Below are 17529 nucleotides of genomic sequence, written 5' to 3' on the forward strand. Positions count from 1 at the left end.
CCTTCTAAGGTGGCCATGAAATTGAAATCAATTTAGTACAAAATCCTGGCACACAGTTGGCACTTAATACATTCTCATTCCACATTGCCATTCCCATTGAAATATTTTAGTTCTAGGATTTGTGCTTCCATGAATCTACTTCTCTCTTCTTACCTTGTGCCTACCCATGTCCTGGGACAGACACTGACAAAAGAGAAACAGCTAAAATGCAGAGAGAAGGGAATGCAAAGAGGTGGGATTCATCAACCTTTGGCTAACCCAGAGCTGAGGAAATAAATCATCCATTGGAGTAAAGTTCTCTGGAACTCCCACTCTGCAATGTGGGGTACAGATATGGTGACTCCATCCCACGTGGGTTAACTGTGACACATGTGCAGTGAAAGGGGAAGCAATGAGCACTTTAACCAGGAAAAAGGGGCAATAAACTGTAAAATACCAGTGCTGTGATCAACCCAGGTCTAAAGTCAGTCTGAGGGGGCGCAGATCTGATGCAGAGGGTTGTTGCAATACCCAGAGACCACCTACCCCTGGCTTTGCTTTCGACACAAAATGGCAGTCCTTGGTTAGCAGGAGCTTAAGAGAGAGGAGAGGAGAGGTGAACCCTAGCAATGACTCTATTTGGCATTTACAATTATACCAACCTTGGGGAAGATGTCACTTTCTGCATCTCGGCATAAAACAACATATAATAGTCATCCGGTGCTCCTGCTCGCTGATCTCCTCATAGTTTGGCTTTTCTTTCCCTTGTTGGTTAACCTGCTACCTAGGAGATAAGGATAAATCAATCAACTCCTAGGTTTTTCTTTCTACTTCTAGCTCTCTGAATGACAGTCTGTTTCTCGAGCCCATTTTCCTGTCCTCTTTCCTGATGGAGTCTTACTAATCTCAAGACACAGAGCATTGCACAAGGTAAGCCCTGGAGGCAATGCTTGGACAGCCTATTGTCTCACTTCCTAGATGACTCAGAAGGCAGCAACAATGGGGACAGTAATCAGTTGGTGCCAGAAGCCAGCATGGGCTCAGGGCAGCCTGGAGAGCACGTGCACACCACAGGCAAGCCCAGTGGGACTTTTCTAGAACAACCATTCCATCCTGGCCATGGATGTGATGTCTGTACGTGCCAGGCATATTCAGTGGGACAAGAAAATGGACTCTCCATTGGAAGTACATCCAGCCTCCTCCTCAGATGAGCCTCACATTTAGGACTCATGCTCACCTCTTCCTCCATTTCTCAAAGCCAAAACCACCAGGTCCTGCTGAAGGCACCCCATAATTCATCTGTTCCCTCCCTCTTCACATCTGTATGTGGCTTATGTCCTTATCCTCTGTTGACCCCAGACTCTTAAAGTAGTTGCTTGTCTGGCTTCTCTGCGTCTAATCTTGACATCCCCACAAATGCAGGACAGAGGGGACTTTGTAAGATGCAAATCTGACCATGTCCTTCCCTTGCTTAAAACCTTTCAGGGCTGTCCTCATCCAGTGGAAATCCAAGTTGCTAGGGGGGTTTGTTGTTTGTTTTTATGGGTGCTTTGTTTTGATTTAGAATGTGGCTTCCAAGCCCCTCAGCACAGAAGCCAGAGCAATTCTTCTCCATGAGAAGTCAGGTCATGCTGATCTTTTGCTCTCGTGGCTGCTTGATTGTCTTCAGAGTTAAAGCCAAGGTGCGCACAATGACTGACGAGGTCCCACCTTTGCTGGCAGTCTGACACCGACTTCTGCCCTCCTACTCCCACCCTCATGCCCCCATCTCCCCACCCCCACTCCCAACCCCTCGAGGTCCTGCGAGTACCCACATGTGCTCCTGGCTTTGTCCACACTGTCCCCTGCATGAGCCACTCTCATCCCAGAAAATGGACCAATAGGGCATGCTCCCTCATCTCAAACGCCCTCCCTGGTAAGGACTTCCCTGACCCCTACTTAAAATTACGAACTCTCTACCCTAGCACTTGTGAGACACAACTCCTGCTGTATTTTTTGCACAGCACTAATCTGACATATATTTTGTTTATTTTGTTTGTCATCAATGAAAATATAAACTCTGCCACCATTTCTTTTGCTCATTGCTAATCCTTAGAACAGTGTTTGACACACAGAGAGGACTTTTTGTTGATTGAATGGACCTTGCTTGTGTCCCCAGCTTCATCTTTGGCCACTCCTTTCCTCTGCAGTCCAGTAACACCCCATAGCTGTCCCCGAACCCGCACAACTCTTTCTAACCACCTGCCTTTATTCTTTCATCCTGAAATTCCCTGCTCCCATCCTTCCTTTGGCTTCTTCTGTTATCTTTAAAGATCTGGATCAGACTTAATTGCCTCTAAAAAGGCTGATATAACTCCCCTAGGCTGGATTAAGTGTTAATTTACTGTTCTCCCTGTGCATTGTCTATTAATGTGTATTTAAAACAGTATACCATAAATGTCTCTGTCTCTCTTTCTCGGCAGACTGAGTGCTCCATGAAAGGCAGGGACAATTGCTTATTTTAGCCTTGATTCCTCAGCACATAACACACAGTAGGTGTTCAGATTTGTTGTTGAGTGATATCATGTCAGGAAGTGACAGGGTGAAGCATCAGAGGACAATACCTGGGCAGCCTCAAAGCTAAATTGTGGGAACAGTTTATAGTACACATTTTAGCTCGAAGGAAGAATGCTAATGACTGGGAAGGGGTCTTGGGAAATATGTGACTTCTGTGGAGACATAAAGAATGGATTTAGAATAGCAGGTGACTTGTCTTTCTGGAAAAGACCTGGAGTTAACCCTAGAGCCAGCCAGGAGGGGTAGACAGCCACCTGTCCCCAATGGTGTGGAGAGTGCCGCCAGCAGGTGCCATCCGTCTCTGCTCACGGGCACTGGGCCAGCCGGCTCATGGTAGACCCTGCTCTTGAGGCTTCCCCCAGGCCTCTGCCTAAGTAGGAGGCAAAACTGGACATTTTCAGGTCATTTTCTCTGGAACACTGAGTTGCTTTGCTCCCTTCCCAACCTCAGCTGGACCCTTGCCTGTGCACCTGCTCACCTGCCTTTCACTGTTACTGTTGTTGGCAGGTTAACGACCTAGTGACTTCTTTGCCTGTCACCTTAGACTTGGGGGCAGTGAAAATCTACCAGAGTGGCATGTCAACGGCCGTGGAGACAGATTTTGGGCTCTTAGTGACATTTGACGGCCAGCACTATGCCTCCATCTCTGTGCCAGGCTCCTACATAAACTCCACATGTGGGCTCTGTGGGAACTACAACAAAAACCCGCTGGATGACTTCCTCCGCCCTGACGGCCGGCCAGCCATGTCCGTCCTGGACCTGGGAGAGAGCTGGAGGGTGTACCACATCGACTGGAAGTGTGGCTCGGGCTGCGTGGACAACTGCACCCAGTGTGACGCCACCACTGAAGCCCTCTATTTTGGCTCCGACTACTGTGGCTTCCTCAACAAGACAGACGGCCCCCTGTGGGAGTGTGGCACCATGGTGGACCCCACGGCCTTTGTGCACAGCTGTGTGTACGACCTGTGCAGTGTGAGGGACAATGGGACCCTCCTCTGTCAAGCCATCCAGGCCTACGCCCTCGTGTGCCAAGCCCTGGGCATTCCGATTGGAGACTGGAGAATCCAGACTGGATGTGGTAAGCTCCCATCCAAACAATGCAGGGGGTACAGGAGAGGGTGGCAGGACTCCTTGCTAAGACCAATTCCCTGAGTGAGGAATTATAAAGAATTATAACTATAAAAGGATTTTTACTATTCTCCCCTTCCCTACTATATCATAGTTAGAAAACAATAAATCTGTGATAAACATAAATCACTGATAAACAGTGGCAGGAAATGCTTGGCTAGAGGAAGGCCAGGTGGCTGGAGTGGCAATCCCAGAGCTGAGGGAGGAGGTAGGGTTTTCAGAGCTGGAGGCTGTTGAGTAAACGCAGAATTCAGCCTGCTTTATCAAAAAGCAACCTCTGGGAAAACAATGCACCTTCCTAATGGAAGCCACAACATCTGTTTCCTGCTCTTTCCTCTCCACTTTGTGTTCCTTTTGGTTTATTGTCTCTTGCTCTTTGAGCTGGCCCCCTGCTGCTGGTGCGTGAAGGGGCTGCAGAGAAGGTATAAATCTTTTCTGAAAGGCCCGATGGTTAACAAAAGCCCCAGCAACTCCAGTGTGAGGTAACCCAGCCTCTTCTGAATTAGACTTTTGGACTAAGATTTGTACCGCTGAGTCTTGTACCATTGTTGTTTCCTCCTATCCCACTGAAATTGCTCCCTCTTTTCCTAGTTACGAAACATTTAAAAACAAACAAATAAAAAACAAAAATCTTTGCAGAATTTCTTAATCCTTGGTTTTCCCCATAGGAGTAAACAGAAAATTAGAATCCATGCACATGAGGGTGCCTTGAAGTGAGAAGTTTTCAATGTTTCTTGAAGTTCCAAGGCCAGAGGAAGATTATTTCCTATCAGTATAGGTTCCATTCACAAAAATCATCATGTGTCAGATCCAAGTCTTAGACAATAGGTCAAATTACTAAGAGACACTGTATTTTGTATTTTTATTTCTTGCTATTATGCTCAGAGCATCCAAATCCTGATTCAGGTTGACATAGACTTCCCTTTGATCAACTTGTATATTCTAATTGCCTAAGTAATATTTTGCCTATAATGGCAATTTTTTCTAGTGTTACTATTTTCCTATCCCCTCCTCCCCCCTTTACTGGGATGAATTATATATAACTGAGAGTGCTAGTTTACTATGCCGCTGAGTCCCTGCTTACTGGATTCAACTACACTAAGACATTTATGTAGATTCAGATGTTCTTAAAATAAGAACTGAAGGTTTCTAAGTCTCGAAGGATTCCTGGAGGAATAAGCACACACATTCTTTTCAGATAGCCAAGAATTCTGATTTTTACTCTCTCAGGAAATTCATTTGCAGTCTTTTTGCTACTGCTTAGGTATTTTAAGTACCTCCCAATTACAAATTTCGCATTTTCAAATTACTCCTCTTAACAGCCACACTTTACATTTCTCCTGTCAGTGGATTTGTTTCTTTTTAAGAATGGATCATACTCTTCAAAATCAGGGTGAAAAAAGGTACATGTCCATCAATTGAAGATCTTTTTTTTTTAAAAAAAAAGAAAGGGTTTATTTATTTATGCATATAAGAACGGGGGTGTAAGCCAGAGGTGCCAGGAGTTGAGAGGATTCACCAAGGAGAATGGGATGCAGAATGGGCAGATCTATTGAAATACACTGCTGAGGGGAGCAGCAGACTAGACAGGAGAGGTCTGCTGCGCCAGGTGGGTAGCTCCCTGGCCCCACCAGGGATTGAACTTGCTCTGCAGTGGCTAGCGATGGCTTGATGTGCTGTTTTTAACCCCTGCACTACCAGGAAGGCCCTCAATTGAAGATCTTAAATCATCTCAATGATTGTATTATTTCACCAAATACTGAATCTATATTGAATCAGTCTAGCCTAGATAGGATAGTGGCCTGAAGTTTAATTTCTATCAAGATAATCAAATGAGAGTCAGGGGTGACCATTCCATCACGTGACTCAGCAGTTATCAGAGATACAATTGCGCTCATTTCTACCAACGCAGCTTCAAATCCTCTTCCCCAGGGAGTGGTGGCTTAGGCCTCACTCTGGCGGTAAATGCTCCAGCAGTGTCCTTCTGCCAGGTCCCAGTTCTGGGTGGATTCTGGCAGGTTGGCGCCTGCGTCATTCATATGCCGACACGTTCTCTTCTCTCCCCTATGTCAGTGTCCACAGTGCAGTGCCCAAACTTCAGCCACTACTCCGTGTGCACCAGCAGCTGCCCTGACACCTGCTCGGATCTGACGGCCTCACAGAACTGTGCCACGCCGTGCACCGAGGGCTGCGAGTGCAATGAGGGCTTCGTCCTCAGCACCAGCCAGTGTGTCCCGCTGCACAAGTGTGGCTGTGACTTTGATGGTCACTACTACACCATGGGGGAGTTCTTCTGGGCCACAGCCAACTGCACAGTGCAGTGCCTGTGCGAGGAGGGCGGCGAGATCTACTGCTTCAACAAGACCTGCCGCAGCGGGGAGGTGTGTGCAGTGGAGGATGGCTACCAGGGCTGCTTTCCCAAGCGGGAGACCGTGTGCCTGCTCAACCAGAACCAGGTGCTGCACACCTTTGATGGGGCCGCCTTTGCCTTCCCCTCCGAGTTCTCCTACACCCTCCTGAAGACCTGCCCTGAACGTCTGGAGTACTTGGAAATCGACATCAACAAGAAGAAGCCTGATGCAGAACCAGGTTGGCTCCGGGGTCTTCGGATTCTAGTGGCTGACCAGGAGGTCAAGATAGGAGGAGTTGGGGCTTCGGAAGTCAAGGTAAGACCCCTGTTGCACTTGAGGGTTTTCCGATGAGCCCCACCAAGTGAAGGACACTTATTCTTCTGGTCTGCCTTTGGGCCTCTGACCACAAGCAGACTGGAGAAAGGCAATGACTGCAAAATTGGAGCACTTTCTCACGATCAGCACCAAACAAGAGTCTATTGGTTGGAGACATTGAGTGAAGCCGTAATTTTTCAAATTAGCTCTAGCAAGACTAAGCCAAGTCGCAAATAATTAAAGGATGCTTATGTTTTGGATAAAAGGTATCACATTTCATCCTATGAGGTAGATAATAATATTACACTCACTTTATAGATGAGAAAAACTGAGGCACAGAGAGGTTAAGCAACTTCCCCAGGAACACACAGCCATAATGTGGATCAAGGCAGATTCTGTGATCTTAACCTACACTGATGCTTCATGGAAGTCCACCTGGGTCCATGCAAGGGGTGCTTGCTATGGTGTTTCCTGACCCTCTGACCAGTCTACCATACCACCATTAGGTATCCAGACTCAGATTATTAGTTCTAGAAGGAGTCTTTGGAATCATCTGGCACAGCTCTTTGTTTTAACATGCAGATTCCAAAGACCTAGGTGAGGGAAAGAGGCCTCACAGCTAAGTCATAGCCAAGCCAGGAGGATGCGGAGGAGGAGGAGGTCTCCTTCCCCCTGCCTTACATGTCTTTTACCATATTACACGAAGTCTCATTTAGAAAACAAAAGTCAACCACTGCTGACCAAGGAGATAATAAAGCACGCATCCACAACCGAAAGGCTGTGCTTTCATTCCTGTTGGCACATTGGCAGAGATTCCTATATTAAAAAGAAGAGTAAGAGGTGAAAGGATGGCTATATAATTAGATATACTCTGTATGCCTCCAGGGACTGGGAGATTTGATGGGAAAGGAAGGAGCCGGAAAGGTGGGGAAGAAGAGGTTCTCTTTGTGAAAAGATGTCAGGCAGCAGGAAGGAGCTCATATTTCAATTGGTTGGGGGCTACCCCAGTGTGTGTGTGTGTGTGTGTGTGTGTGTGTGTGTGTGTGCGCGCGCGCGCGCGCGCATGTGCGTGCACAGAGCAAATGAGTTGGGAGTCTGGAAAGAAAGAAACAAAGATCCCATGAAAAGCTGTTGGTGTCTGTGTGGCTCACATAGACTGCTGACTTCTTGACATTTCTGAAAAGGCCAGTCATGGGCAGAACCACATCTTTATTCCATAGTCTAGTAAATTGTTGGTGCTTTGTGTGTTTCTGGAATTGATGACAGTGATTTGATTTTTCAGTTGAATGGTCAGGAGGTGGAATTACCTTTTTTCCACCCTTCGGGGAAGCTAGAAATTTATCGAAACAAGAACAGCACGACTGTAGAGTCCAGGGGTGTGGTGATGGTCCAGTACTCAGACACGGGCCTGCTGTACATCCGGCTCTCCACCGCCTACTTCAATTGCACTGGAGGCCTGTGTGGCTTCTTCAACGCCAATGCCAGTGATGAGTTCTGTCTCCCCAATGGCAAGTGCACTGACAACCTGGCGGTGTTCCTGGAGAGCTGGACAACTTTTGAGGAGATCTGCAACGGGGAGTGTGGGGACCTGCTGAAGGCCTGTAACAATGACTCAGAGCTGCTCAAATTCTATCGGAGCCGGGCCAGGTGTGGCATTATCAACGACCCCTCCAACAGCTCCTTTCTTGAGTGCCACGGGGTGGTCAATGTCACTGCCTACTACCGCACCTGCCTCTACCGCCTGTGCCAGAGCGGGGGCAATGAGTCAGAACTCTGCGACTCTGTGGCCCGCTACGCAAGTGCCTGCAAGAACGCCAATGTGGAGGTGGGCCCCTGGAGGACCTACGACTTCTGCCGTAAGTTGGAGTGACCTTATGGATGTGTCAGCTGGGCAGTGAGGGAACACATGAGACATTGGGTCTTCATCCTCAGGATTTCTCTTTCTATGGGAATTGAGCTCACAGACTAATTACCGTGTATTCTTTCCCTAATCGGATGTGTCCTCTAAAAGGGCCATCACCCCAAACCAGATTTCTTCTCACGTTTGTTTGATTCTAATTACACGACAGCTCTCCATTGTAGAACACTTGACCTTCCCCTTGTCCTGTGTGGTTTTATTTAGCTAGTGAAGGGTACACATCCTGTCAAAGGGCTGGGAATCTTTGTGATCCTTAATTTGGTGTTTTCACTCTTGGCAAAGAAGGACCTGGATCATTCACTAGAAGGTGATGGGTTAGGAAAACATTTACATTGTAGAGATGAGTGCTGCTTCCCGGGCAAATCTGGCAATGGCTATTAAGAGAGTCCTATGTTGCTGGTTTTTCATTTTGTCCCCAGAGTTCCTGACCCCTCCCAGTAGGGCAGTGATAGTGTGAGCAACAATTAGAATAATGACTGTGAAGAAGCAACATATAGTACCCTTGGTTATCTGGTTATCAAGGAGGCCCCGGGAGATGCAGTGTGGAAGGGTAGAATGAGTGACTCAGGGGGTGGGACCCACATCTGAAGCAAAGACTGCCTTTCTGGGACTCCATCCCCCATCTCTTTCCCTCCAAAAAGCTCAGTTCTAACCCAAAATCAGTGCCACCAGTAAGAGTCCATACTTGACAGTCATTACATTTCTTCCTTCCTGTGTTATTTTTTAAACTTTTCATTTTGAAAGAACTTCAAAGTTGAAAAAAAAATTGCAGGAATATCTGTGTACCCTTTAACCAGAAGCTGGCATCTGGGTGAGCTTTACCCATTGCTATTGGGGTATTAGTGTTTTGCCTCTTTGAGCTAATAACACACACATACACACACACATGCACAAATGCATATATGCATATACATGCTTGTCTTTTTAAGTCTCTGGTGTCAGAACATGAGTGAGGTTGGGTGGCTGTCACTCAGAGATGAGTAGTCACACCCCTGCTGAACCTTAAGCACAGTGGGCAGAGATTAATAGCAGATACTCTGAATCCTAAAGCTGGGATTCTGGGAGTCTGCTCTTTTCATAGTCACCTTAGGGAGGGAGGCCCCAAGCTTCCTGCGTACCTCCACATCTAGTGGGACCTTATGATACTTTCCCAAGGCAGTTCTTTTAATCCATCCCCCACGTCCTCTTTTGACCTCTCGCCAGCTTATCTAATACGGTCTCCATCCCTGCTTCACACTCAGCTCTTTAGCTATAGTTCATTCATGCTGCCGGATCCACTCTGTGGCCCGGCATGTCAGTGCCCTCCTGCTAGACTAAGAACTCCTACCCAGCAGGGAGAGTCTCTGGCTGGTTTTCATGTTGTGTGGAGCACAGTCTGGTGAAGAGTGAGTGCAGGGGGAGGCTGATGATTCCCTCTTCTTCTGGGTGTGAAGGCTGCTGAGAATAGCTTCTCAACCGTTCCTGATCTGGGCCTGGAGAACTGGAGGAAGTTCTTGCAAGTGCCTCTTTTAGAGAAAGACACATGTGCAGAAGCAACCGCATGGTACATGGCTTCCTGGGGCAGGGAAAGGGCCAGGGCTCAAACTTGAGACCTCTCCCCAGGATGTGTGGTTGTGGGCTCTGGTGAAAAGGATCTGGAGCATGTTCTTTTGCTTAATCTTGTCTGCAGGTACTAAGGGGTTAATCTGGCTGGGGTCCTGCAGAGTGGGGACTGGATTGTGCAAAAGCCGTAAATCAGGCACACAATCTTCTTTGAACCTAGAAAGAGACAACCATTGCTTCTGTCTTCAAATATTTCAAACCAGCCCTCTGGTTGACAGAGCCAGGCTGCCCAATTAAGTAATTTCACAGAGACATTTCAGGGGCCAGGGGAAGTTTTATTACTTTACGTCGGTATGTTCCAGACTTTCAGACAAATTCAGACAACACAATAAGTCATAAAGCTAGAGCCATTTAAATAAGTCATGTTATTTGCTATCACCATAAACCTGCAGTCAGTGTTATAACATTCATAATTTAGAGACAAATGTGAAAATCCCGCTACACAGACATATTTAATCAGTGCAGAACTAGCCTTCAACTCCAAAGCCGTATGGTTTTGTAGTCAATAGGAGTGGAGAAAGTCCTTTAGCCTGGGGGGAAAAAAAAAATTGGCTTCCTATGCACAGTGCAGAACCATTGAGTTGGTACTTATGGGCAGAGCTATTATTGTCATGCAATCTATTTCTCTGTGGTGTCCTCCATGTCCTTGGATTATAGAACATGATTAAGGAAATGATAGTGTGCATAAGAGCCAAAGAAAGTTTTAGAGGCAAGATCTTATTCTCCCAGGAGATGGTGGAGACCTTCACAGGTCTTTACGCTACACAGACTTGTAGATTTCCTCCATGCTCCTGAATTCGTCCCTGTCCGTGTCAAATTTTGACAAACTAAAATGATAATGAGAAACGGGAAGTTTCCTGGCACTGCACAGTGAGCCGCTCACGCTATCATCATATCATGTGCGGTGCTTTGTGACTCGGAAACTAGGCCTGGGAAGGCTGCTGGGTGGAAGTGCAATTTGCATGAAACTTGTGAAATGGTAGGATTTGGCTGGGTGAGGGCCATCTGGTGGGGGGGGGGAAACTGTGAGCAAATGATGCAGTAGCAATCCTGTGCGGGGGGGTGGGGTGGGGGAGACTCCAGTAGGTGGGGGAGGCCAGAGGGCACCAGCAGCAGAGAAACGAATGAGAAGAGGAAGAGCAGTTTGTAAGGTAACAAAACCTAATTGACGCCTGTCTGTAGTAGCCGGAAGTGTAAAGAGGAGACAGGGTGTACCGTTTATGGAGACTCTGCTGTGGATTCTATGTATCAGGTTATTACTCCTCAGAATTATCAAGCTAGGTAAATATTGATCTGATTTAATAAAGGAAGAAACTGAACTTCAGTGATGATATCCACAGTCTCTATGACCTCAGGACACTCTCCAGAGTCTTTGATCAGATGAATTGAGAGTCTAGAGATTTGGATTTGAATCTCTCTTTCCAGGACTTATTAGCTGTATTAAGTTAAGTCTCTGAACCTCACATTCCTCACCTGTAAGACAGGGATGATAAAACTTCCCTTACCTGCCAAGCTGCTAACAGAAGTCGCACAGATGTGCCTAAAGCAATGGCTGGCATGTAACTGTTACTCAGCCCAAGCTCATGGTCTTGGAACCTTCTGCATGGAAAGTGCACTCAAAGTACACAAGAGTCAGGGGTTCACTGAGCCTTTGCGCACCCAAGATGACAGTGGAGTCATTCACCTGGACTTTATCAGCTCTCTGAGCTGCACTATAGATATACACGTGCATACACACGTGTGCTAATGACGCACACACACTGTCTTTAGCTTGTCCCTTTCTCAAGCCTGTCTTCTCCTTGCCCACCCTCAGCCCTGGACTGCCCGGAGAACAGCCATTTTGAGGAGTGCATGACGTGTACGGAGACCTGTGAGACCCTGGCCCTGGGCCCCATCTGTGTGGATAGCTGCTCTGAGGGTTGTCAGTGTGACGAGGGCTACGCCCTGCAGGGCAGCCAGTGTGTCACTCGGAGTGAGTGTGGCTGCAACTTTGAGGGGCACCTACTGGCCACCAATGAGACCTTCTGGGTGGATCTGGACTGCCAGATCTTCTGCTATTGCAATGGCACAGACAACAGCGTCCACTGCGAGACCATCCCCTGCAGGGATGATGAGTACTGCGTGGAGGAGGAGGGCCTGTACTACTGCCAGGCCCGCACCGATGCCTCCTGCATCGTCTCAGGCTACGGCCACTACCTGACCTTTGATGGCTATGCCTTTGACTTCCAGACCAGTTGCCCACTCATTCTGTGCACCACAGGACACAGGCCAAGCTCAGATGCTTTTCCCAAGTTCATCATCACAGCCAAGAATGAGGACCGGGACCCATCACTGGCCTTGTGGGTCAAGCAGGTGGACGTGACTGTGTTTGGCTACAACATTGTGATTCACCGGGCCTATAAGCACACTGTGCTGGTGAGTAGTCAAGAGCCAGACCCCACAAAGGAAGACTCAGGGGTGTGAAAACAGCTGGGCTGCAGTAGAGTCAGGCTGGCCCAGAATCCAGCGAAAAGCACAGGGTGTTAGAGTAGAGGTTCTGTGTCCTTTTCTCTTATAGATAAGGAAACTGAGCCTCAGAGAGAAAAATGATCTCTCTGAGTCAAAAGTACCAACTTAGAAAGATCCAGTTGTTGAAACGTTATCTTTTCAGCGTAGCAGAGTATTTTGGGGAGAACACAGCCCTGGATCCAGTCCCAGCGCAGCTGCCACTGTGTGCCTAGGACAGTCCCTGCCTTTGTAATAGAGAACACAGGCCTAGCACAGAACTGCCTATTGCCTTAATCCTCAGAATAGTATTTGCCTACCTTGGCCTCCTCCCACCTCCACAGTCTCCCCAGGGACTCCAGGATCCTGGGCTCAACAGTCCTGAAGGCACTGGGAGCAATCTCTGCTCACCTGGGCCTCAGTGCCCCCTTTGCACCCCCTTGACGGTGAGGATGGGAGCTAGTCAGGGTTGGGGAGTTCTGTGTGCCCTTAGTCCAGCCTAAGGGCCTTAGCCCCAGCCCTCCTTATTCCACACCTTGCACTGAGCATAACATCAAACACTAACAAGCCAGCCACAGCCTCTGCTTAGGCGTTTTGTTGGAGCCGATCTAGGGTGTTAGCCTTTTAGCATCATCCTCCCCGGTCTGTGGCATGATTTATGTCCAAGGGGACTCCTTTTCATCTTGTACACATTCTTTTTAAAATTCTGAACTGACAAGAAAGAGTTCCCCAGGCAACTCTACTGATTTCTTCCTTAGGATTTCCTGAACCTCCTACTCTGACAAAGAGAGGTCTCCAGGCTTCTGAAACTGTCTTCCCTTTCACATTTATTGGAAAATGTACCTTCTTAACCTCTAAGGTGAATGTCTCTCTCTGCCCATTCTTCTTTCCTTTCTTGATTTTATACCTAAACCCCTGATTGCTTGCTTCTCAAAAACAGTGTGTTCCTGTATCCATTTCTGCATTAATCACATTGTAATTTTTCCTGATGTTCGTGTTTAACCCACTCAATATTAATCGTGGGCCTTTTCAGGGCAGGGACCATGCCTAATTCATCTTGATATTAAATGAATACACAGTGCCCTGCATATAAAGACACTCTAAACATTTGTCAGACAAATGGATGAAATGACATAATAACTCCTTTCTTCTAAAGTTCCTATGACTTTTATTTTGCTGCCGGTCACCTCTTCGGCGATCCAAGAGATTAAGCTGTCACTGAGGCAAGTTAGGAATAGATCAGATGTACTGCTTTTAGACATGTCAGGTTGCTGCAGAGGTCTGCATCAGTGAAGCAGCTCACTCTAATAACGCCCTGCTAGTCCACTGTCATCATATGTGTGAAAAGGAACGTAGCAATCATTGTGTCCGTGTGGCTTGCTTGCATCATATTTGTCCTTTTCTCCTCCAGGATATATTTCTACCCTAAGATGTATAAATGTTCAGACAGTTACTTATGTCCTTGACATTCAACATTCTTCTACCTTCCTACCTTCCTGGTTTTTAATTTTCTTTTAAAATAGAATTTGTTCCAGGGCCTCCCCTGGTGGCGCAGGCAGTTGAGCACCGCACTGTGAAGCTGTCCGCAGCCTCTGCAGCACGGGTTCGATCCCAGCCAGCTAGTGAGGGTCCCACATGGCGTGGCCGACCTCTCCTGTCTCGCCTGCTGCTCCCCTCAGCAGTGTATTTCAGTCAGTCTGCCTGTTCTGTTCCCCGCTCTGTTTCTGGTGAATCCTCTCACCCTCCTGTGCATCTGGTCTGCACCCCCGTTCTTGTATAAATAAATAAATAAATCTTTAAAAAAAATAGAATTTGTTCCAGGTCCTGTACCATCCAGAGTGTCATGAAATCCCGCTCTCTGCCTTGGGTTACATGGTCTCAGCATGGAGGTGTGTAGACATCTGAGGCTCCACTCATGATCTTTCTCAACTCTTCCCAGTGATTTTCACATAAAGGCCACTGGAGCCTCCTGAATGCTTATTCTTTGTGTGTTCTCCCCTCTTCCCTTTGTGGTAACTGACTGCCCACTCCCCTCTCTCCCTCTGTTGTTTGGTGAAGGCCCCAGCCGGTCAACTCCCCTTCCGGGCAGGAGGGCTGCTCCTGTATCACAAGATGCCCTTGTGAGAGCATCTTGACTTTGGCTGAAGTCAGAACTGTGAGAACCACACAGCTGGTTCCTCACATAAAGATGGCGAGGGAAGAGTACTCATTTCTCAGGGCTGCCATCACAGAGAACCGTGGACCAGCAGACTGAAACCAACAGAAACATATTTGTCATCATCCTGGAAGCTAGAAGTCTGAAATCAGGCCATCAGCAGGGACTCTCTAGGGCCCCAGTTCCAGGCCCCTTTTCAAGCCTCTCGAGATTGTAGGCAATCCTTGCAGATCCTTGCTTTGGGCAACATGGCTTCTCATCGCTGCTATGTCTTTGCATGGCTGTCTTCCTCTGTGTCTTCTGTTTCTCTGTCTCAGATCTCTCTCTCCTTTCAAGGACACCGTCATTGGATTTAGGGCCCACTCAAATCCACTATGATCTCATCTTAACTTGATTACATCTGCAAAGACCCTATTTCCAAATAAGGTCACATTCACATGTCCTGGGCGTGAAGACTGCAACCTGTCTTTGGCAGGGGACACAATTCAACCCACATCAGAGGGTTATCAGAAAGCGATGAGCATCAGAGAGCAATTGATTGATTAAAAGGGTGGGGCGCCCCTTGCCAGTGCCCATCTTTCTAAGTCACTCAGAAGTCCTAAGTGCCCAAACTGGGAATAAAGTATATCACTTTTAAATCTCTGACAAGAAGACCAAGTTCAGGATGCAGCAAAGGTTCTTTTGGGGCCTGAGGGATAGATTTAGCATTTACTTTGAATTATTAATATGCATTACAGGATCTGCTTGTTCAATGATTTGCATTTGTTTTTCCCATGATGTTATTATTAGTCACCATCTCTCCCTGAGAGAAGAATAATGGCTGTCATAATGACAGTGTGCGATGAAGTGCCGGACAAAACACAGCACAGAGCCCGGGGTCACAATTGGCACTCTCAGAAAAGGAGGTGACAGGAAAGTGAGTCCTTGGGACACAGGGTCGCTCTCTGCCTCTGACCTTTCCCTGCATTAAGCAGTGCTGGAGACGTGGGAGGATGCGCTAAGCCACAGGAAACTAGAAATAAATCTGCTGTCTCTATCCCAGCCCGGGTCGTGGGGGCGAGCAGCAGAAGGTGAGCCTCTTCAGGGCACTGCACACCCCCGACCCGTAGCTCACCAGAGACGGCTTCGCTCCTGCTGTCTCCCCCAGGCTTCATGGTCCAGGCACGGGGACCCTCAAGGCCGGGCCTGTCACCCACTGCCCATCTTCGGCTGGCGGGAAAGAGAGGCTGAGTCTCATTCCAGCTCAGTTTAGTCTGCTGAGCATGTGTCGGCACCTATTCTGTGCCATGCCCGAGGGGCAGAAAAATGAGTGACTTCTGTCCTAAGAGAACTCAGTGTCTAGGGAGAGAGAGATGTGATCACGGGTCATGCACGGGCAGGGCTACAAAAGGTGATGCATGAAGATGAGGCTTGTGAGGGCAGAGAAGAGGGATTGCCTGGGCCACCTGAGCTTTCTGGAAGCGCTATCCCTGTGCTGAGCCCCGAGGACAGTGTCAGGCAGGCTGAGAAGGGGTGAGGGCCTTCTAGGAAAAAGAAGCATCAGTGCGGATGGAGGCCAGCACTGTGGGGTGTGAAGGGACGTCAGCTCAGCTGAAGAGGCTTTAGAAGCAGCTCAGGGCTGGCGTTTTCAAGGAAAGCCGTCCACTGAAACTCCAATATGTCTTCTATTTCTAATGCTTAAATATTTGAAATCACTGTTCCCACACATCCCTGTGCCTCTCCTCTTCCTCCTCTGCTCCACGCCTGCGCCTCCCTCCAGCAGACTCTGCTTCCATACCACCCTCTCCCTTCAGCCTGTTTTCCTTCCATTTCTCACGTACAGAGGAAGACAGAGCAGTGGTATTAGATGGAGGAGACATTCGGGGCCTCCAGAGACGGAGAAAAGCCAGACCAGCCGGTCTGAATGCTTTCTAGGGGTTCCCCTTGGCCGTGACAGAGTTCAAAAGCCCTTCAGCTTTCATCCAATTGTTTTGCCTTCCCAAGATCTTGCCTCCTGCATGATATCTGGTAGCCAGGAACATGGAATGCAGGGAAACTGAGAAGGAAGAGCAAGCCGCTGCAGGAGCCTTTGGGGGCACAGCTCTTGGTTTATTAATGAGTCCCCTGGCCTCCCCACCCCACAGTGACCCACTGTGTCTGTGCTCCATGTGTAGAATCCAGGACTCCATCTCTGGGCCTCCAGCTGAGAAAGTTGTGCTCACCCGCATGATCTCCCTCTTCCTTCCACCCTCCCTCACCTGTCACGGAAATGACCCATCACAGTATCCTTCCCACCACCTCCAGGTGCAGAGCTGAGTCACCCTGCTTCTCCCTTTCCACCCCCCGCCCACTGGTGTCACCTTCTGTGCCTTTTCTGGGATGTTCCCCGTCTCTCATTGCCTGTCCCTCCTGTGTCTCAGGGTCTTTAATCCACGAACACATGCACCCCAGCTCACCATGAGCTTCCATCCAACCTCTCCCCTTCCCTCTGTGTTCACATTCTTGGAGAGGGCTGTCTCTCCTGGTTGCTTTTTAACTTCTGCTATATTACTTCTGGCCTCCTCATTTATTGAAGTTCTCTAATTAAGGCCGATGATGACTCATTTTTGCAAATAATAAAAAAAGCTTCAGGTTTTATCTCTCAGACCTCCCTGCCATGTAATGTTGCCTCCACAGCCCTGGGCGGTCCAGGCCCTCCCTACCTCTCCATCTTCATCTCCCACCACGCCCAAGGCCACGTTGTATGCTCCAGCAACACTAAATTGCGTAATTCTTCATATTTATCAGATTTCCTCTTTCCTCTTGGCCTTTGCTGGGGCTGTGACCTTTTCTTATGATTCCTTTTGCTTTGCTCTCATTCTTCCTCAATGATGAGCCCAAACCTATTCACCTTAGGAGGGTGTGTGGGTATCAGCTTCTGTGGGCGTTCCTGATGCTGTCCCTAGGCTGTCTGCTGCCTATCCAACTGTTTATCTCCATCTCTGCTTTCATCAGAGGATGTTGTTATTATCTGATTATGTACTTTGCCACCTGCCTGTGAGCTCCTCGAGAAAGGGCCCCCT

General features: G+C 48.1%; 1 protein-coding gene across 2 annotated transcripts in view; it reads left to right on the top strand.

Moving 5' to 3' along the window:
• TECTA (tectorin alpha) overlaps positions 1 to 17529 on the top strand; it is a gene marked incomplete at both ends in the record, with an annotated part of 69436 nt that overhangs the window by 17930 nt on the left and 33977 nt on the right. For both annotated transcript variants that reach the window (XM_084251090.1, XM_084251091.1), the window contains 4 exons: positions 3043 to 3613; positions 5737 to 6329; positions 7612 to 8185; positions 11663 to 12264. In XM_084251090.1, the coding sequence (XP_084107216.1) occupies positions 3043 to 3613; positions 5737 to 6329; positions 7612 to 8185; positions 11663 to 12264 (2340 nt within the window). The remainder of the gene's footprint in view (positions 1 to 3042; positions 3614 to 5736; positions 6330 to 7611; positions 8186 to 11662; positions 12265 to 17529) is intronic.

Source organism: Talpa europaea (assembly GCF_964194135.1).
Source record: "Talpa europaea genome assembly, chromosome: 12".
Taxonomy (NCBI): Eukaryota; Metazoa; Chordata; class Mammalia; order Eulipotyphla; family Talpidae; genus Talpa; species Talpa europaea.